At 43.6% G+C, this 22,168-nt stretch overlaps 1 protein-coding gene across 7 annotated transcripts in view; it reads right to left on the reverse strand.

Annotated features, from left to right (window-relative positions):
• ikbke (inhibitor of nuclear factor kappa B kinase subunit epsilon) overlaps window positions 1–18,723 on the reverse strand; it is a 23,056-nt gene extending 4,333 nt beyond the window's left edge. For 2 of the 7 annotated variants that reach the window (XR_011480574.1, XM_023995926.3), the window contains exons 1-20: window positions 18,521–18,720; window positions 15,204–15,330; window positions 10,735–10,872; window positions 10,469–10,598; window positions 10,187–10,368; window positions 9,819–9,979; window positions 9,505–9,615; window positions 6,065–6,244; window positions 5,744–5,940; window positions 3,243–3,301; window positions 2,985–3,076; window positions 2,795–2,896; window positions 2,462–2,519; window positions 2,221–2,333; window positions 2,005–2,081; window positions 1,855–1,894; window positions 1,678–1,779; window positions 1,030–1,126; window positions 286–380; window positions 105–176 (exon numbers count right to left, since the gene is read on the reverse strand). Coding sequence is in view for 4 of the 7 variants with exons in the window: in XM_023995926.3 (XP_023851694.1) it covers window positions 105–176; window positions 286–380; window positions 1,030–1,126; window positions 1,678–1,779; window positions 1,855–1,894; window positions 2,005–2,081; window positions 2,221–2,333; window positions 2,462–2,519; window positions 2,795–2,896; window positions 2,985–3,076; window positions 3,243–3,301; window positions 5,744–5,940; window positions 6,065–6,244; window positions 9,505–9,615; window positions 9,819–9,979; window positions 10,187–10,368; window positions 10,469–10,598; window positions 10,735–10,872; window positions 15,204–15,305 (2,108 nt within the window). In the remaining 3 variants the exon portion in view is untranslated. Of the gene's footprint in view, window positions 1–104; window positions 177–285; window positions 381–1,029; window positions 1,127–1,677; window positions 1,780–1,854; window positions 1,895–2,004; window positions 2,082–2,220; window positions 2,334–2,461; window positions 2,520–2,794; window positions 2,897–2,984; window positions 3,077–3,242; window positions 3,302–5,743; window positions 5,941–6,064; window positions 6,245–9,504; window positions 9,616–9,818; window positions 9,980–10,186; window positions 10,369–10,468; window positions 10,599–10,734; window positions 10,873–12,795; window positions 12,854–15,203; window positions 15,331–17,829; window positions 17,858–18,520 lie in introns of those variants that run through there. The other 5 variants (XR_011480576.1, XR_002878041.2, XM_023995945.3 and 2 more) reach the window with 4 other exon arrangements.
• Window positions 18,724–22,168: the final 3,445 nt, after the last annotated feature.

Here is a 22,168-nt window from a genome sequence, read left to right on the forward strand (position 1 = left end):
GGGCTAAGGTTAGGAGGTTAGGGTTATGGGCTAAGGTTAGGGTTATGGGCTAAGGTTAGGAGGTTAGGGTTATGGGCTAAGGTTAGGAGGGTAAGGCCACTGACCTCTCAATGATGTTGTTGTTGGATTGCAACTCTCTCACCACTATCTCCATCTCCTCCTTTAGCTGTTGCATCCTGGACACACACCGATTAAACACAGGGGTTTACACACACATGCAGCCAGGCACATCTCTCACACACATCTCTCACACACACACACACACACACACACACACACACACACCTGAGGACCATGTGGTCCTTGTCCCTGGGTGTGGCCTCCTGACCCCCTGGGCCTGTCTGTCCTGGCTGGACTCTGAGCAGGACTCTGTCCAGGAACTGAAGAGAGCACAGCAGGACAATGGTCAGTGTTATCTTTAAAGCTGCTTATTGGTGTAGGGATGATGCTAGAGATTAGAGGTTAAAGGATAACCATTTTTTTCCTCTCAATCAATATCTTGTTTTAATAAAAAATATATTATTGTTAAACAATTATTACAGTTGTCACGATCGTCATAATGTGGAAGAGAGGAGGACCAAAGCGCAGCGTGGTTTGAATACATTCTTCTATATTTAATGAAGAACACTTAAACAAAAACAACAAAACCAATAAGACGAACGTGACTGTTAACCTCCTAATATAAACACTGTGCTAACATGACAGACAATAACCCACCACCCACAATACAAAACAGACTACCACAATATGGTTCCCAATCAGAGACAACGCAAAACACCTGTCTCTGATTGAGAACCATATCAGGCCAAACACATAGAAATATACAAACCAGACATACAACATAGAATGCCCACTCAGATCACACCCTGACCAAACAAAACATAGAAACATACAAAGCAAACTATGGTCAGGGCGTGACAACAGTCAGTTATTAATTATTATATAGTTATTATATTTCTCTATATCAATATATTGTTTTAATATTTGTATTTATTTATTATTAAACAATTGTTGTAGTTCAAGGAAAACCTTGTTCTGGCGCTCCTCACACATCTCCAGGTCCCCCATCAGCCCTCGGGAGAAAATGCCAAAGTCTGACAGCCTGCACTGCATCTCACGGAGAACACTGACAACACAGAAATAAAGAACACTGACCACACAGAAATAAAGAACACTGACCACACACACATAAAGAACACTGACAACACAGAAATAAAGAACACTGACCACACAGAAATAAAGAACACTGACCACACACACATAAAGAACACTGACAACACACACATAAAGAACACTGACAACACACAAATAAAGAACACTGACAACACACAAATAAAGAATACTGACAACACACCCATAAAGAACACTGACAACACACCCATAAAGAACACTGACAACACACCCATAAAGAAACACTGACAACACACCCATAAAGAAACACTGACAACACACCCATAAAGAAACACTGACAACACACCCATAAAGAAACACTGACAACACACCCATAAAGAAACACTGACAACACACCCATAAAGAAACACTGACAACACACACACAAAGAACACTGACAACACACACACAAAGAACACTGACAACACACACATGAAGAACACTGACAACACAACAGCGTGAGGAGCGAGTTGATATCACTAAAAGGTGTGTGTGTGTGTGTCTAACCTGCTCCAGGTCGATGCTGAGGCCAGCAGGTCTCGATACTTCTGTAGACATTCCTCTCTAAACAGAACCTTCACACGCTTTATATGGGACGACAGGTGGAGCCTAGCAGAGAGAGAGAGCAGGATATGATACACACAAACACCACATTTTCCTCAGAAACAATGCTGACATACTCACTTCTCAAACTTGTGTATCTGCTCATCATTGTAGGCAAGCTCTAGAACAATCACAAGGGAGACATTTATTAAACACTCCAAACACAGGAGGCACACGTTAGACAGACAGACAGACAGAGAGACAGAGACACAGACACACAGACACACACACTTCCAGTCAGTCGGTCCTTGCGGTACTGTTGGTGGATGGCCATGATCTTCTCCAGGAGGACCTCCATCTTCTGGATGCTGTAGAGGTGAGGGGTCAGAGTTCACACCAGATGCCATTTTAACCCCAACTCTGCACACTGCAACCCCTTGGCCCCGAGCCCTTGTAGAGATGTGAATAAGGACGGAACAGGCATAAACATGATGAAGAAAGTCTCACCTGTTGTCCTCAGACAGATTCTCAGAGTGTTTGGCCAGTTCTACATGCAGGTGTTCTAGACGGGTCTGGAATTCCCGGATCCCTCCGGCGTACACTGGCAGGTTCTCCCTGATCTACATGGAGAGAACAAGGACAAACAACACCAGCCCAAACCTCAAGAGAGACAGCCACAGCCAGTGTCAAGGATCCTCCCTCCCACCCAACACCCATCCCCAGTCAGTTTCAACGGCATGTATCTCACCAGTCGCAGCTTCTTGCTGTCGTCAGTGGACTCTGGGGCTTGCAGGGGGAACTGTCCTCTGCAAGACGAGAGGATGAGAGGATGACAGGAGGGAGGGAGGGTGAGAGGATGAGAGGAGGGAGGGAGGGAGGGTGAGAGGAGGGAGGGTGAGAGGATCAGAGGATGAGAGGAGGGAGGGAGGGTGAGAGGTGAGGAAGACAGGGGGGAGGGTGAGAGGTGAATTAAAGTAAAGATACAACTGGTTTAGGTATTCACTGCTCACAATGTGACAATGACTGAGATTGTAAGTGTTTTGTATGTGAGTGTGTGTATGTGGTCTTGTCGGTCACTCACAGTGTGTGTAGTCTGTGCTCAGAACTGAGGCAGGAGTGCAGTCTCATGTTGACCATGCTGATACTGAGCAGCGAGTCACCACACTCCCTACCCACCTTCTCCCTGGGTAGACAGAGAGGGGAGAGTATGGGTCATGGCAGATCGATGGGATGATGCTGGTTTGTTCTCACGGTGTGTGTGTGGGTCTCACATGTAGCTGTAGTATCCATGTAAGAACAGTTCTCTGTGTGTGTGCAAGGAACGCACTATCCTCAGGTACTGATAGATCACTCCTACTATCAACTAGACAGAGGAGAATGGGAGAGAGGGGAGAAAAGAGGGGGMTGAGTAAAGAGACTGATTCACTCAATAGAAAAACACAACCATCAGCAGACCATTCAGCTGAGAGTTTTAACTGTCTCTTCCAGTTGGTCACACAGTGCTGGATCCCATGTCATGACTAACTTACCTTGGAGAAAGAGTAGTCTGCCACAACGTCAAACCGGGATGGGATGTTGGGCATCTCAGCTACAGAGGACAAAACACACATCATTTATAGTTTATTAATCAATAACAATACCCATTGAGTGTACATAACATTAAGGACAGCTTCAGAACAGCCTCAATTCGTTGGGGAATAGTCTACAAGGTGCCAAAAGCGTTCCACAGGGATGCTACCATACCCCATGTAATTGTAATAACATACAGGAACTCAAGTTCTTTTGTTCACCCGAACTAGAATACCTCACAATCAAATGCCGACCGTATTATCTCCCAAGATAATTATCTTTGGTTATTGTCACAGCCATGTTTATCCCCCCTCAAGCCAATACCACGACGGCCCTCAAGGAACTTCACTGGACTTTATGCAAACTGGAAACCACATATCCTGAGGCCACATTTATTGTAGCTGGGAATTTCAACAAAACAAATTTGAGGAAAAGGCTTCCTAAATCCTATCAGCATAGCGACTGTAGCACTCACGCCAGAAAAACACTCGACCATTACTACTCCAACTTCCGGGATGCATACAAGGCCCTCCCCCGCCCTCCTTTCGGCAAATATGACCACGACTCCAATTTCCCCCCCTTCCCGTGCTAAGGACTATTCAAGGAATCCACGCTTCAAGATTTGATCACGCGGACTGGGATATGTTCCGGGTAGCTTCGGAGAATAATATTGACGTGTACAACGAGACGGTGACTGAGTTTATCAGGAAGTGTATAGGAGATGTTGTACCCACTGTGACTATTAAAACCTAACCAGAAACCGTGGCTAGATGGCAGCATTCGCGCTAAACTGAAAGTGCGAACCACCGCATTTAACCATGGCAAGGTGACTGGGAATATGGTAGAATACAAACAGAGCGGTCATTCCCTCCGTAAGGCAATCAGACAGGCAAAATGTCAGTATAGAGACAAAGTGGAGTCCCAATTCAACGGCTCAGACACCAGACYTATGTGACAGGGTCTACAGACAATCWTGGACTACAAAAGGAAAACCAGCAACGTCGCGGACACCGACACCTTGCTCCCAGAAAGCTTAACACGCTCTTTGCCCGCTTTGAGGATAACACAGTGCCACCGACGCGGCCCGCTACCAACGACTGTGGGCTCTCCTTCTCCGTGGCCGATGTGAGTAAGACATTTAAACGTGTTAACCCTCGCAAGGTGTTTACGGACATATTTAATCTCTCCCTATCCCAGTCTGCTGTCCCCACATGCTTCAAGAGGGCCACCATTGTTCCTGTTCTCAAGAAAGCGAAGGTAACTGAACTAAATGACTATCGCCCCGTAGCCACCACTTCTGTCATCATGAAGTGCTTTGAGAGACTAGTCAAGGATCATATCACCTCCACCCTACCTGATACCCTAGACCCACTTCAGTTTGCTTACCGCCTCAATAGGTCCACAGACGATGCAACCACCATCACACTGCCCTAACCCATCTGGACAAGAGGAATACCTATGTACGAATGCTGTTCATTGACTATAACTCAGCATTCAACACCATAGTACCATCCAAGCTCATCATTAAGCTCAAGGCTCTGGGTTTGAACCCCGCCCTGTGTAATTGAGTCCTGGACTTCCTGACGGGCCGCCCCCCAGGTGGTGAAGGTAGGAAACAACATCTCCACGTCGCTGATCCTCAACACTGGGGCCCCACAAGGGTGCATACTCAGCCCCCTCCTGTAGATAAAAAGATCATCAAGGACAACAACCACCCGAGCCACTGCCTGTTCACCCCGCTATCATCCAGAAGGCGAGGTCAGTACAGGTGCATCAAAGCTGGGACCGAGAGACTGAAAAACAGCTTCTATCTCAAGGCCATCAGACTGTTAAACAGTCATCACTAACACAGTGAGGCTGCTGCCTACCTACAGACATGAAATCATTGGCCACTTAAATAAATGGAACACTAGTCACTTTAATAATGTTTACATATCTTGCATTACTCATCTCATATGTATATACTGTATTCTATACTATTCTACTGTTTCTCAGTCTATGCCGCTCTGACATTACTCGTCCATATATTTATACATTCTTAATTCCATCCCTTTACTTAGATTTGTGTGTATTAGGTATTTGTTGTGCAATTGTTAGATATTACTTGTTAGATATTGCTGCACTGTCGGAACTAAAAGCACAAGCATTTCACTACACCCGCAATAACATCTGCTAAACACGTGTATGTGACAAATAAAATTTGATTTGATTTCAAAGGTACTTAAATATTTTGTCTTGACTATTCACTCTCTGAATGGCACACATACACAATCCATGTCTCAATTGTCTCAAGGCTTAAAAATCCTTCTTTAACCTGTCTGCTCCCCTTCATCTACACTGATTGAAGTGGATTTAACAATGACATCAACAAGGGATCATAGCTTTCACCTGGATTCACCTGGTCGGTCTATGTCATGGAAAGAGCAGGTGTTCTTAATGTTTATGTGTGTGTGTGTCTTACGTTCTCTGAAGGGGAGGCCAGCGTGCGTCTCTGGAGTGCGGCTAAGCAGAAGTAGCGGCTGGGAGGGCGAGGTGGAGGGGAAGTTGACCACCTTCATAGAGCCCTCCAGGGAAAGGTCATGACCTAGGAACAGGAAGTGCTGTTGCTCCAGCCCCACCCCTGTCTGAGACGCCACTTCCTCACAGAAGATGGCCGCCCTGGTGAGCGAGACGGGAGAGGTGGGGGGGGAGGGGGCAAGGTGGGTGTAGATCAACACAGGTGTGTGTGTGAGTATATACCGGCAAGTTTGTGTGTGTATGTGTGGGTGCGTGTTTGACTCACGTGTTGTAGTGGTGAATGTATAAGCGGTGAGCTGTGGCCTGTTGCAGGGAGAACAGATAGACTGAGACTCTCTGTAGTATCTCTGTGGTGGCAGAAAAGAACTGGTCAAATGCCCAACACTTCTCCTGGTCTGCCTCCAGTATCCCAGCTAACACTGGGACTAGCTGATCCCTCAGACCCCTATACAAAAGAGAGTGAGAGAGAGAGAGTTATACTGCAACTTCAGATACACTCTTTAAAGGCGCTATGACAAGTCTCTCTTGGCTGAGAGTTGAGGAAAGACTGACTTCTTGTTTTTATAAGAAACAATGTGTTGGAAATTCCAAATTGTTTGCATAGTCAACTTACACACAGTACTGACACACACACTTACCACACCAGACATGCCACCAGGGATCCTTTCACAGTCCCCAGGTCCAGAACAAATTCAAAGAAACACTATAAAACTGTTATACAGAGCCATGAGTACATGGAACTCCCTTCCATCTTATATAGCGCAAGTGAACAGCAAACCTGGTTTCAAAAAACAAATAAAGCAACACCTCACAGCACCATGCCTCTTCCCCATGTGACCTACATGTTGTGTGTAGGTACTGACATGTATGTGTAGCTGATAGATGCACATGCTATTTTACAGTAAACAAACTGACAACAGACTTTCAGCACACTTAAAGGGAAGGACATTTAACAAGCACAGCACTTACACAAATTACTGATGATTGGCTGAGAGAAATTGATGGGGGCTGTTTTGTTAGACTTTAGTGCGGCTTTAGACATTATCAATCATAGTCTGCTGCTTGAAAAACGTATGTCTTATGGCTTTACACTCTCTGCTATATTGTGGATAAAGAGTTAACTGTCTAACAGAACACAGAGGGTGTTCTTTAAATGGAGCTTCTCCAACATAATCCAGGTAGAATCAGGAATTCCCCAGGGCAGCTGTCTAGGGCCCTTACTCTTTTCAATCTCTACTAATGACATGCCACTGGCTTTGAGAAAAGCCAGTGTGTCTATATACAGTTGAAGTCGAAAGTTTACATACTACTTAGCCAAAAACATTTAAACTCAGTTTTTCACAAATCCTGACATTTAATCTTAGTAGAAAATACCTGTCTTAGGTCAGCTAGGATCACCACTTTATTTAAAAAATGTGAACTGTCAGAATAATAGTTGAGAGAATGATTTATTTCAGCTTTTATTTCCTTCATCACATTCCCAGTGGGTCAGAAGTTTACATACACTCAATTAGTATTTGGTAGCATTGCCTTTAAATTGTTTACCTTGGGTCAAATGTTTCAGGTAGCCTTCCACAAGGCTATTTTAAATTTTGGCCCATTCCTCCTGACAGAGTTGGTGTAACTGAGTCAGGTTTGTAGGCCTCCTTGCTCGCATACGCTTTTTCAGTTCTGCCCACAAATTTTCTATAGGTTTGAGGTCAGGGCTTTGTGATGGCCCCTCCAATACCTTGACTTTGTTGTCCTTTAGCCATTTTGCCACAACTTTGGAAGTATGCTTGGGGTCATTGTCCATTTGGAAGACCCATTTGTGACCAAGCTTTAACTTCCTGACTGATGTCTTGAGATGTTTCTTCAGTATATCCACATCATTTTCTTTCCTCATGACGCCATCTATTTTGTGAAGTGCACCAGTCCTCCTGCAGCAAAGCACCCKCACAACATGATGCTGCCACTCCCGTGCTTCACAGTTGGGATGGTGTTCTTCGGCTTGCAAGCCTCCCCCTTTTTCCTCCAAACATGACGATGGTCACTATGGCCAAAAAGTTCTATTTTTGTTTCACCAGACCAGAGGACATTTCTCAAAAAAGTATGATCTTTGTCCCCATGTGCAGTTGCAAAACATAGTCTGGCTTTTTTATGGCGGTTTTGGAGCAGTGGCTTCTTCCTTGCTGAGCGGCCTTTCAGGTTATGTCGATATTGGACTCGTTTTACTGTGGATATAGATACTTTTTTTTCTGTTTCCTCCAGCAACTTCACAAGGTCTTTTGCTGTTATTCTGGGATTGATTTGCACTTTTCGCACCAAAGTACGTTCATCTCTGTGAGACACAACGCGTCTCCTTCCTGAGCGGTATGACGGCTGCGTGGTCCCATGGTCCCATTTATACTTTCGTACTATTATTTGTACAGATGAACGTGGTACCTTCAAGTGTTTGGAAATTGCTCCCAAGGATGAACCTGACTTGTGGAGGTCTACAATTTTTTTTCTGAGGTCTTGGCTGATTTCTTTTGATTTTCCCATGATGTCAAGCAAAGAGGCACTGAGTTTGAAGGTAGGCCTTGAAATACATCCACAGGTACACCTCCAATTGTCTCAAATGATGTCAATTAGCCTATCAGAAGCTTCTAAAGCCATGACATAATTTTCTGGAATTTTCCAAGCTGTTTAAAGGCACAGTCAACTTAGTGTATGTAAACTTCTGACCCACTGGAATTGTGACACAGTGTATTATAAGTGAAATAATCTGTGTGTAAACAATTGTTGGAAAAACGAATTGTATCATGCACAAAGTAGATGTCCTAACCGACTTGCCAAAACTATAGTTTGTTAACAAGAAATTTGTGGAATGGTTGAAAAACGAGTTAATGACTCCAACCTAAGTGTATGTAAACTTCCTACTTCAAATGTATGCGGATGACTCAACACTATACACGTCAGCTACTACAGCGTCTGAAATGACTGCAACACTTAAAGAGCTACAGTTAGTTTCAGAGTGGGTGGCAAGGAATAAGTTAGTCCTAAATATTTAAAAAACTAAAAGCATTGTATTTGGGACAAATCATTCAATAAACACTAAACCTCAACTAAATCTTGTAATGAATAATGTGGAAATGGAGCAAGTTTACACCCACTGCTTTACACACGTAAACATGGATTTTGTGTAGTAGATATGTGGTAGTAGAGTAGGGGTCTGAGGGCACACACTTAACGTGTTGTGAAAATATGTTGTTAATGTTTTAAAAATMGTATYAACTGGCTTAATTTTMCCTTGGCAGCAGCTAATGGGGATCCATACTAAATACAAATAAAGGGAAAGGGGTCAGTTGTCCAACTGAATCCATTCAACTGAAATGTGTCTTCCGCATTTAACACAACCTCTGAATCAGAGAGGTGCGGGAGGCTGCCTTAATCGACATCCACGCCTTCGGCATCCAGGGAACAGTGGGTTAACTGCCTTGCTCAGGGGCAGAACGACTGATTTTTATCTTGTCAGCTTGGGGATTCGATCCAGCAACCTTTCGGTTACTGGCCCAATGCTCTTACCACTAGGCTACCTGCCGCCCCTCAAATACACACACACTACATGTTCATGTTTTTAAATGTTTGTAAAGTGTTTTGTCTGTAATATGTCGGACCCCAGTAAGACTAGCTGTCTCCATTGGCGTTGGCTAATGGGAATCCTAATACATCAAAGGTACTGACTTTGAGAGCAGGCAGTTGTTTGGTAGGTGGTAGCTCCACTCTATAGGTCCGTCGTTGACCTTCTGACCTCCGGCAATGGCCCCTACTGGCTTCTCTTTGGTGATCTTATACCTGCACGTCACAGACAGGGGAAGAGGGGGAGCAGAGAGAGGAGAAGACGCTAGCTCTTTATTTTACACTCCTATTTCAGCTGTTGTTGTGTTTGTTTAGACTAATCCCAAAGAAATAAAATAGCAATTATTAGACAATTTCAACATAGTAATTACATGCACACTCACTGTTGAATCTCTGAAACACACCACACAGAGACTTACATGGTGGGTTTGTTCCTGCGGGGTCCTCCGTAGGGTGTGAAGGGCAAAGAACCGGTGGCAGCGTGGTAAAACGTCACTCCAATACTCCACAGGTCAACACTCACACCATAGGCCTTGTGCTGAGGCTTACGCAGTACTGCACGCTCATACATGTCTGGGTGCTACACACACACACACACACACAAGCTCAATAACACACACCATAGCCTGCCATAACTTATGTTATCTACTGAGGCACATGAAACACTGCAGGCTCATACATCCCAGAAAACATTCAATCTCCCCTCCCCTCCCCTCTTCTCTCCATACCCTCCTTGTCTTCTCTCCTCCACTACCTTTCCTCTCTACTCCTCTCCTCTCCCTCTCACCAGGTATTCCTCTGTTCCATAGATGGAGACGAACTTCTCATCATCCTCTAGTTCTCTGGCCGCTCCGAAGTCTGTTAGCTTATAAACGGACCTTCCGTCCTCTCCCACCTGACGCATGATGTTCCCAGGCTTAATGTCCCGGTGCACCACCCCGTTCTCACGCAGATGGTTCATCCCTTGCACTAGAAGAAATAGGAGGAATGGTCCATTAATTTGGGGGGACGATGACTAACTTCTCCCCTTATCCCCAGGCCCCTAACCTCTCTACCCCTCCTCACACACCCACACACTGTAGTACTATGAGGAACTCTGTCTCGGGCAGACCGAAGGCGTTCTCTGGCTCTTCCAGCAGACTGAGCAGGCTGCCTCCTGAACAATACTCCATCACCAACACCTTTTGTTTATTGCTCAGCTAGAGAGAAAGAGAGACAGAGAGAGTTAATACATAAATACAAGGGAGAGTTGAAACGGCAGACTAATACAGACTAATATAAGTCTTCTCCTCACTCATCATCCCCTCTCCTGTTCTTAACTCGTCCCCTCCTCACCTCCTCCACAGAGAAGAGCTTGACGATGGTTTTGTGGTCGAGTCTCCTGAGCATTTCAAACTCTCTCATCTGAACCTCATACGGACGGCTGTAGCTCAAATGGTTAAACACCTTCACCGCAACCTGCTCCCCTGTCCTCTACACACGGACACACACGCAAAACACACACACACACAAAACCCACACATACACAAAGTCAGTTTTAAAAAGTTATAGCTATCTTTTTTGTCATATGACATTGCTATGTAGTTGTCATAAGTGTACAGTGTTACCATTGGGCTCCATGATAGACATGCTAGGTTATCACAGTGAAGATATGTTTCGTGTAAGAAGTAGCCTACACCTCAAAGTTTAGATGCGGATGACATCTCATTCACTCTGAAGTTTTTGATCTAGTTAGATTTTTCTTTGATGTACTGAAATGGTGTGTGTGGGTGTATGCTGATGTAGGTAACAATGTAGTCTGTGGGGAGATGCTGACGCGTATAATGGTATATGGCGTTGTTGGGTTCACCTTGGGGTCATGATAGGGGCTGTACCGAATGTTTGATGTATTATAATAATTGATTATGCTTATGTTGTATTAATAGAAGGGGTTATAAGACCCCTCCCCCCTTACATTTATAGGGTCCTAGACTACAGGTTAACAATATATATATATACATTATAAAGTTTAATATTGTTCCACAGTACTTTTTAGTCTCTGCTTCTTATAAAAACGGTCTGAGAGATGTGTCAAAGATAAAAGAGATGCAGAGACACAGAACTCTGCAGGGGAGTGAAAGAGATAAGAGACTAGTCAGACATACCACTATAAATCAATTAGGGGAGTGGACATTTACTGCTGAGCCTTTAGGTAACACTGAAACTCTTGTTTGTATAGCTGTGTAGGCATGGGCTTGGTCTCATGAGTAGAAGGTAATGACATTGGCGGGTGACATCACTATGGATTGACTGCAAGCATAATAAAACAACTGGGACCCTTTCATATTTTGCAGAACTTACTCTGAAACATGCGTGCTATGTTCCTGTTGTCAACTTCTGTCTGCAATTGCATTAATAAATGAATGATTGATTTACTTAAAGATATTGTCTGAATGCTAATTTCACCAATGAGCCAATGATTGACAAGGAACAAGGAACGAACCCCAACAGCGTATATKAGGTTCAGTGATTCTCAATGTTGACCCTGGGAACCAACTGTCTGTATCCGATGTGGCTCTGAGCATCACTTTGGCACTTAGCCAGTGGCGATTTTAGCATGTAAGTCTTGGTGAAAAAAAYAGAAGGTTTTTATACGCATGCCAGCAAAGCCACTACACAACACTAAACAATACATTAATTACACTATAACGGCGACAAACGGTGCCCACAAACTGTGATGGCCTACATAAAGCTGGCCTGACAGCTGAGCTTTCCTTTCAGCAACATGGAGTGAATCTTTACCACTGTTACACCTGGCTATCAGCAGAGCCTTGTCTGGCAGCGAAACAGTTCATTCAGCCTCATTTACTGCCTTTAAAAAAAACAGCTGATATGGCTGACTTGCTTAATAAACAAATGCGGTTTCTACTGACAATTGAGATGTACAAACTATGACATAAGGGGACAACGAGCGGATAAGAGGCAATCCATAATTTAGATTAAGACATGAATGAGCGAGTTAGGACGGACTTAGTCAATATAACTATTTGTTCAGCACTTCTGAAATGTACAGCGACAGAATTCAGAACATGGGCCGTTCTTACAGTATTATCCCTGTACACTAAGTCAGAACTGTAGGATAAATAAAGGGGCATATACGCAGACAATGAAAGCTCTTACAATATTCAATGACATTTCTCTAAAACAGGCTATAGGCTACATGTGCACCATCAAGTCAGAACAGTGGGCTAAATTACGAGGGAGGAAAGGGACGAAATTATTAGGTCGAGGCACATGGGCTACTAACAGCTTACTACACAACATACACTTAGTATTACTTRCTTGGCTACAGTATACATATCTCCCTGGCATATTAGATAATTTATGCAGCAGCACACAATACATTTTTTGACTCACTTTGGTGTGCTGTGTTCACTTGAACAGGAAGGTGGTGCGGCGGTCCTTCTTGTGGGCTCTAGAAAGAATTCCAAGTTGGATGACCGTTCAAAATTATTTTCCGTATTTTCCCCAGTCGGAACTAGTTTTATCTGAGTTCCCAGTAGTCTTGAACTCACCGAAGTCTGAGATATCCCAGTTCCGAGTTTCCATTTGTTTTGAATGCGGATTAACAGCATGGCCAATGTATWAAAAATATTCTGGCCTATTGTATTACCCCCTTTTTCATGATATCCAATTGGTAGTTACGATCTTGTCTCATCACTGCAACTCTGCTACGGACTCGGGCGAAGGTCGAAAGCCAAGCCACACTGCTTCTTGACACACTGCTCGCTTAACCCAGAAGCCASCCGCACCAATGTCTCGGAAGAAACACTGTCGAACTAATGACCGAAGTCAGCTTGCAGYCGCCACAAGGTGTCGCAAGAGCATGATGAAACAAGGACATTCCGGCCCTAACCTGGACGACGCTGGGCCAATTGTGCACCGCCTCATGGTTCTCCTGGCTACTGCCGGCTGTGACACAGCCTGGGATCAAACCCGGGGCTGCAGCGGCGCCTCATTGTTGAATTTGCGATTTCCAACTTATGTAATGTTTATGTCCAATGGCCGATGAGCACAGATTAGTTTTATCTATAATTTCTCAGAGATTGTGAAAGTATGGTGTTGACATGATCAGTCCAATCAAAGCTACCGTATATATATATATAACGTAATTTTATCTGTAGCCAATGATCTTGAGCATTCTTGGATGGGCACTTTATTTATTTATTTACCCCTTTTTCTCCCCAATTTCGTGGTATTCAATTGGTAGTTACAGTCTTCTCTCATCGCTGCAATTCCCGTACGGAGGTTGAGAGCCATGCGTCCTCCGAAAAACAACCCAACCAAGCCGCACTGCTTCTTGACACAATGCCCACTTAACCCGGAAGCCAGCCGCACCAATGTGTCAGAGGAAACAGCGTACACCTGGCGACCGTGTCAGCGTGCACTGCGCCCGGCCCGCCACAGGAGTTGCTAGTGTGTGATGGAACAAGGGCATCCCTTCCGGCCAAATCCTCCCCTAACCCGGACGACGCTGGGCCAATTGTGCGCCGCCCCATGGATCTCCCGGTTGCGGCCGGCTGCGATAGAGCCTGGACTCGAATCCAGAATCTCTAGTGGCACAGCTACTAGAGTGCATCAAAGCGGGGACCGAGAGACTGAAAAACAGCTTCTATGTCAAGGCCATCAGATTGTCACTAACATTGAGTGGCTGCTGCCAACAAACTGACTCATCTCTAGTGATTTTGATAATGAAAAATGTATGTAATAAATGTATCACTAGCCACTTTAATAATGAAAAAATGTGTGTAATAAATGTCACTAGCCACTTTAAACAATGCCACTTTATATAATGTTTACATACCCTACATTACTCATCTCATGTATATACTGTACTCTATACCATCTACTGCATCTTGCCTATGCCGTTCYGCCTTAGCTCATTCATTAATCTTTATGTACATATTCTTATTCATTCCTTTACACTTGTGTGTATAAGTGTAACAGTATAACTTCCGTCCCTCTCCTCGCCCCTACCTGGGCTCGAACCAGGGACCCTCTGCACATATCAACAACCGACACCCACAAAGCATCGTTACCCATCGCGCCACAAAAGCCGCTGCCCTTGCAGAACAAGGGGAACAACTACTTCAGGTCTCAGAGCGAGTGATGTCACCGATTGAAACGCTATTAGCGCGCACCACCGCTAACTAGCTAGCCATTTCACATCGGTTACATAAGGTAGTTGTTGTGAAATTGTTAGATTACTTGTTAGATATTAATGCATGGTCGGAACTAGAAGCACAAGCATTTCGCTACACTCGCATTAACATCTGCTAACCATGTGTATGTGACAAATAACATTTGATTTGATTTAACACTGTGATGCAGTGCCTTAGACCACTGAGCCACTCGGGAGGCCCTGGATGGGCACTTTTAATGTAAGTCTATGGCAGCACCCAAGGGGCTTGAATTTTCAAGCTCTACCCATATATTTTCCGGTGACGTAGTGTTCCCATGAGTGTCAGAACACTGAGCCAATCACGGCACAACTAGTGAACGTTACCAACCCCTAAGCTCTGTATTTTCCGCTGGTTGCCCCTTCACCACAGAAAGCACTGAGCTAGGTTGAAACACCTGCATTTTGGAGCTGCCTTACWCAAGAAAGCAAAAAATMMATTGTATGCGGCTTTATTAACCCAATTATGATTATTGATTTTTTTTTGCTAAACAGCTCGACCCCAACTGCCCTGAATGAAGCGTTGCCACTGCACCTAGCACACGACAATCTTTTTTTTGTTGTAAAGGTGAGTTTAGAGTCCTACCTTGTTGCGGGCCTTGTAGACGCTGGCTGTGGCCCCCTGACCAAGCACATCTCCCAAAGACCACAGGTAGTTGGCTGTGCTCGCAGTCATCTTCTCTGTCATTTACAGCCTGGAGAAGTCTGATTGTCTGCAGTAGGGAATATACAGAAGGCTATGAGTCAATAACTGAAACACACCTATTCAGAATGAAAACTATTCACAGGATGTTGGTGTGGAATGGAGAGTCAAGGGGTGGGGTTCATATAAAGTCAGAGGTAATGTGGACTTCTCTCTGGTCAGAAAGGTAAACAACAAGGGGGAAGAAGTTCAAGTTATAGCTCAAATATAGATTCAGAACTTTTGTGAAATAGCACAGATACAAATATATGGCAAATAGAAATCAAACTGATGGACATCAGAAAGCCAGGACTAAAAACAAACAATACACAACTATTGTAAAATAGCTTGTGCCTGTAGAACGTGTACAGTATGTATAAGCTGGAAGCAGAAGCCTAAGTGTTATTGTTAATTTGTTTACTCCAGTTGGGGGAGGGGTGGTAGGATTTGGGAAATAATACAGTAAGATATTCAAATAAAGTGTGTAGATGTATATACAGTTGAAGTCAGAAGTTTACATACACTTAGGTTGGAGTCATTAAAACTCGTTCAACCACTCCACAAATTTCTTGTTAACAAACTATAGTTTTGGCCAGTCGGTTAGGACATCTACTGTGTGCATGGCACAAGTAATTTTTCCAACAATTGTTTACACACAGATTATTTCARTTATAATTCACWGTATCACAATTCCAGTGGGTCAGAAGTTAACATACACTAAGTTGACTGTGCCTTTAAACAGCTTGGAAAATTCCAGAAAATTATGTCATGGCTTTAGAAGCTTCTGATAGGCTAATTGACATCATTTGAGACAATTGGAGGTGTACCTGTGGATGTATTTCAAGGCCTACCTTCAAACTCAGTGCCTCTTTGCTTGACATCATGGGAACATCAATAGAAATCAGCCAAGACCCCAGAAAAATACAATTGTAGACCTCCACAAGTCAGGTTCATCCTTGGGAGCAATTTCCAAATGCCTGAAGGTACCACATTCATCTGTACAAACAATAGTACGCAAGTATAAAACACCATGGACCACGGAGCTGTCATACCGCTCAGGAAGGAGACGCGTTCTGTCTCCTAGAAATGAACGTACCTTGGTGCGAAAAGTGCAAATCAATCCCAGAACAATAGCAAAGGACCTTCTGAAGATGCTGGATAAACCGGTACAAATGTATCTATATCCACAGTAAAAACGAGTCCTATACCGACATAACCTGAAAGGCGCTCTGCAAGGAAGAAGCCACTGCTCCAAAACTGCCATAAAAAACCAGACTACGGTTTGCAACTGCACATGGGGACAAAGATCGTACTTTTGAGAAATGTCCTCTGGTCTGATGAAACAAAAATAGAACCATTTGGCCATAATGACCATCGTCATGTTTGAGGAAAAAGGGGCGGCTTGCAAGCCGAAGAACACCATCCCAACCGTGAAGCACGTGGGAAGGCAGCATCATGTTGTGGGGGTGCTTTGCTGCAGGAGGGACTGGTGCACTTCACAAAATAGATGGCTTCATGAGGAAAGAAAATTATGTGGATATTCTGAAGCAACATCTCAAGACATCAGTCAGGAAGTTAAAGCTTGGTCGCAATGCGGCTTCCAAATGGACAATGACCCCAAGCATACTTCCAAAGTTGTGGCAAAATGGCTTAAGGACAGCAAAGTCAAGGTATTGGAGGGGCCCATCACAAGCCCTGACCTCAATCCTATAGAACATTTGTGGGCAGAACTGAAAAAGCGTGTGCGAGCAAGGAGGCCTACAAACCTGACTCWGTTACACCAGCTCTGTCAGGAGGAATGGGCCAAAATTCACCCAACTTATTGTGGGAAGCTTGTGGAAGGCTACCTGAAATGTTTGACCCAAGTTCAACAATTTTAAAGTCAATGCTACCAAATACTAATTGAGTGTATGTAAACTTCAGACCAACTGGGAATGTGATGAAAAAAATCATTCTCTCTACTATTATTCTAGCATTTCACATTCTTAAAATAAAGTGCTGTTCCTAACTGACCTAAGACAGGGAATGTTTACTAGGATTAAATGTCAGGAATTGTGAAACTGAGTTTAAATGTATTTGGCTAAGGTGTATGTAAACTTCAGACTTCAACTGTATATGTATGTATGTATGTATGTATGTATGTATGTATGTATGTATGTACACTACCGTTCAAAAGTTTGTACGGTAGTGTACTAATGGTTGACTAATGGTCAATTAGCCTTTGAAAATMATAAACTTGGATTAGSTAACAAAACGTGCCATTGGAACACAGGACTGATGGTTACTGATAATGGGCCTCTGTACACCTATGTAGATGTGTGTGTGTGTGTATATATATCGGTATGTTTATGTATGTATATAGATAGATATATTTAACCCAAAAATATATGGGGGATTGGAAATGGAGACAATTACATTGAAGGAAGCAATAATCTATCTGCAATACTAAAGCTGATCCACCCACTAAAAAACAGAGAATTTTTTTGTTGTTCAAGTTCCCAAAATGTGAAGTGAATAGATTACAGGCTACCTGTAACGGCAGTCTATCTCTTCCTCCTCTTCGGACGAGGAGAGGCGAGAAGGATCGGAGGACCAATATGCAGAGTGGTAAGTTTCCATGATTTTAATATKCACGAAAACAAGATACAATACAAAATAACAAAAGAACTAACCGTAACAGTCCCATGTGGCACAAACACTGACACAGGAAACAAACACCCACAAACCAAACGTGAAACCCTAAGTATGCCTAAGTATGATTCTCAATCAGGGACAACGATTGACAGCTGCCTCTGATTGAGAACCATACCAGGCCGAACACAAAAACCCCAACATAGAAAAACACACATAGACAACCCACCCCAACTCACGCCCTGACCCTACTAAATAAAGGTAAAACAAAGGAAATAAAGGTCAGAACGTGACACTACCTGTAGATACATTCCACTGTCCCTAATCATACGGTCTATTGTAGGGCCTATCAATGTTGATACACATCTGTTGAAAACGAAGATATACACTGTAATAACCTGAACAGCTGAGACCAGATAGGTGTTGTGAGGTACACTCCCTGGGCTTTGTGACAGGGCTTAGTTATAAAAATATAAGAGTTTCTACACAATACTAAAGACAATGTGTGTTTAAAAACGGATAGGGGAACATTGACAAACTTGCCAAAACTGAAGTTCAAGGTTCGATGTCTTGAATAAAAGGTAGCCTACCTGTCTCGTTTTTCGTCACAGGGACAAATTTGAACTCTTTGCATCCACAATCTGCTACATTTCGCTGAAGTTTCCCGACAAAACAGATGGCAACCTCACCTATTCTTCGTCACTGAACCGGGTAAACTTTGAAGATTTTGGCGGAAATGCAACTACAGTCTGCGCATTCTATTCAAGTTTCGGTTCAGTGCTGTAACTTCCGAGTTGTGCACCAGTTTACTTTACAGTTAAGCTCTGGCGATATCTAGTGGCTTATATTGTGTACTACACCCATAGCGCTCAATGTAATTTAATTTATTGGACACTTCCAGTTTGATCATCTTGGTTGGAGAAGCACAGATAATAATATTCACATTGTTGATGAATTCCAGGCCTGGACTATTAAAAATAACTGTGAGAGGTGTTCCTCAAGGTTTCCTATTCAATTATAGGCAAATAGAACAAACCTTGCCTCTAGTAGGATGTCTCAAACCACATCCTGATTGTTGTTGTAGAAGAATCGAGGAGGAGACAAGAAAGAAGCCTCTGTCAGTAAAGCCCTGTGGAAGCAGATCTTCTGAAGACACAAGTGTGGTCAATGGACAAGAGTCTCATCCATGTGTGTGTGTGTGTGTGTGTGTGTGTGAGTGAGTCAGAGAACCAGATGCATGCAATCCATCATCCTCATCATCATCATCACTGCCATCATCACCATTATCACTGGCATCATCAATCCTATCATCATCATCCCTGTTACCATCATCTTCATCCCTATCATCATCATGACTGTCATCATAATCTCCACAACAACGTAGACTCCTTTATAGCAAGCAATGTTTATTAAAAAAAAGTATACTACAAGAACTACACATAGAATTATATAAGGTCTATTTGATTAAACTACTATTGCTATTACTGTACAATATTGTACCAGAAAAAGAGTGTACCTCTGTAATGTACAACATTGTATATACAAAGTACATCTTAACACAGGATTCTCCAGTAATACAGAGGCAACTATACATATATTTGACATTACAGTCGTTTTTTAGATCTTGTGTTTTCAAATGGACAAGAAATGCATATTTAACAATAGTTAATCATAATAAAATCCTCCTCATTCAATCAGTCCTGGAGCACACCATGTCATTTTATGATGCATGATGATTGATTTGAGCTCAACGGATAATATGGTGAGGACACTGAGGCTCCTAGCTCCTATACAACAAAGCCAGGATAACACAGACACCAACCACAAAGCATCACCCATGAGTGTATGTTCGTATGACGTGTGTGTTAATGCCTATTCACCCCACCCCACACACACACACACACACACACACACACACACAATCCCTCCAGTTGCCAAGATGAGGTAAGGGGAGCAACACAATGTAAAATACATCTTAAAATACACACACAGAGATAAAACATTACAATTATAATGAAGTCCCCTGTTACAGATCATTTGGGAATGCAATAATACAAGTATATATCTGGATGGTGGGGAGGAAGGAATAAGGAAGAAACCAGACAGAGGGATATTAGTGTGTCTGTGGGAAGAGAGGCAGAATGCTAGGAGAAAGGTACAGAGAGAGCAGGGTGATAGGGAGAGATGTCTGCTGCTTTTCTAGCCTCAAGGATCTCTAAGCCCTGACATTAAATATCCTGGTCTCAGACAGTGTTAAAGCTGTCAATAACTAAAGCATCCTGCCGCCTCCCACTAACCTTGACCAATCAAAACATTCCTCCCCTTGACGAATCACAGTTCAGACTTCAGAAAATGCTACAGTGAAAGACAGGACAGGACCGGTTTGAGATTGATCACATGATGCGGCAGACAGTTAGGGAGTCACAGCAGAAGTTCTCTTAAAGACGAGCACAACAGAACAGACCTCAGGGCTGTTCCTGTAACTGATTTCATTGGATTATATAAATCCAATCAATTATTGGATGCGGGTTCGCCATGACACACATCAATGCTATTGGAAGAGGAGCGACAGAGGAGACAGTGTGACACTTTTCCTGTTGTCCTCTGTCTTTAGTGGCTGGGACTGAGAACTAGTCAGTCACACAAACATTAAGCCTAGTGATCAGTGATACTGGTAGCAGAGTGGCTCTGGCAACACAGGTTCTGCTGTCTTTGTGTCCCATCCTGTTGGTCCCCATGTCTCCAAAGAGCAGGCATTAGTTGGTTCCCTTAATGATGAGTGGTTAACTCTGACTTCTGAGAGCTGTGAAGGGTCACTGACGCACACACACACACCCAACACACATGTAGACGGCTACAAAGTTTAGTATTACATATTCTGAGGATAAACTAACAAGTGGAAGAAAATAAGCATAAAGTAATGTTTATGAATGCGCTTGACGAGGTTTGTTTGTGCTTGTATCTAAACAAACTCTTACACCTCATTGAGATTCCTCATCTGCACATGTCCAGTTATCACCATGGTTAATAAACTATACATGTAAAAATACCCTTTTTGCTGATTTTGTCTGGAGTAATAACTGGTGTGAAGCTGGTGTAAGAGACGCGTTTGGTAGTATTGAAAATAGATGCAGTCAGTCAGCACTGTGACTGCTGTGGCCCCAGCATGCGAGGAGAACCTGAAAGGCATTTAGCTGCCACAGAACACACACACACACGTCACACACATGTGTATGTGTGTGTCTATTCCACTTCTGTAACAGAGCGTATATTAATGCTGGGAGTCTAAGGGAGAGAGAAGCAGCAGGCCTGGCATGCTGCTAAGCTGATGAGTCTGTCAGACTCTTATTGCTAAAGAAAGGTTGGTTATTGAGAACAGCCATGTCGTGCACTTAAACACCAGCAGGAGGTGCTGTTGGAAAGCTAGACAAGCGGTGCATTATGTGGGTAAATACAGAATGTGGAGAAGGACTTTTAACTATTGTCCTGCAGGGCCCCATCAATACACACCTGGGACATTGGTGATCGGGCTCTCTGGCCAATCAATTACATTACAACTTCCACTTAGAAAAGTAAAGCAGCATTCATTTGGCCCCTGAGGGGTGCTAATTGAATAGCCCTGATGAAGAGTATAGTAGAGTCTAGTAGAATACAGTAGAAAAGAGCGTGGTGTATAGCAGCTTTACTGGTGAGCGTTGTTGTTAGAACGAGTCACCACAACACTTAGCTTGCCTACACACAGGAGGATCAGAGACATAGCCTAGTCCTCTTCTCTCCATGTAGAAACAGGCATTCCACTGCCCTCTCAAACAGGCATTCCACTGCTCTCTCCATCCATCCATCTATCTGTCTGTCTGTCTCTGTCTCTTTCTGTCCGGTTTGGCTGATCCAGTGTTGAAGCAGCGAGGGAACATGTAGCCAGAGAAAGTGGATACGGAGTTTCTTCTGAGTTATATAATGTTCTGTGTTCCACAGTCTGTCTGTGTGTTCTCAGAGTGTGGATCCAGGAGTCACACACTCACACAGCCATCCAGGTGAACCAGTCCTCCTGTCCTCTCCAGTCTTCTCAGGGTTCTTTGGGGATAAAAGGAGAGACTGCCTGGGAAATGTCCTTAACTGTTCCATCTATTCAACATCAAATAGTGCTCTCAAGTATAAGGTATGTGACACACATCTCACACAGGCATGCTCACACACACCTCACACAGGCACACACACACACACACACACACACACAC

The sequence above is a fragment of the Salvelinus sp. IW2-2015 genome, linkage group LG1 (genome assembly GCF_002910315.2).
Source record: "Salvelinus sp. IW2-2015 linkage group LG1, ASM291031v2, whole genome shotgun sequence".
Taxonomy (NCBI): Eukaryota; Metazoa; Chordata; class Actinopteri; order Salmoniformes; family Salmonidae; genus Salvelinus; species Salvelinus sp. IW2-2015.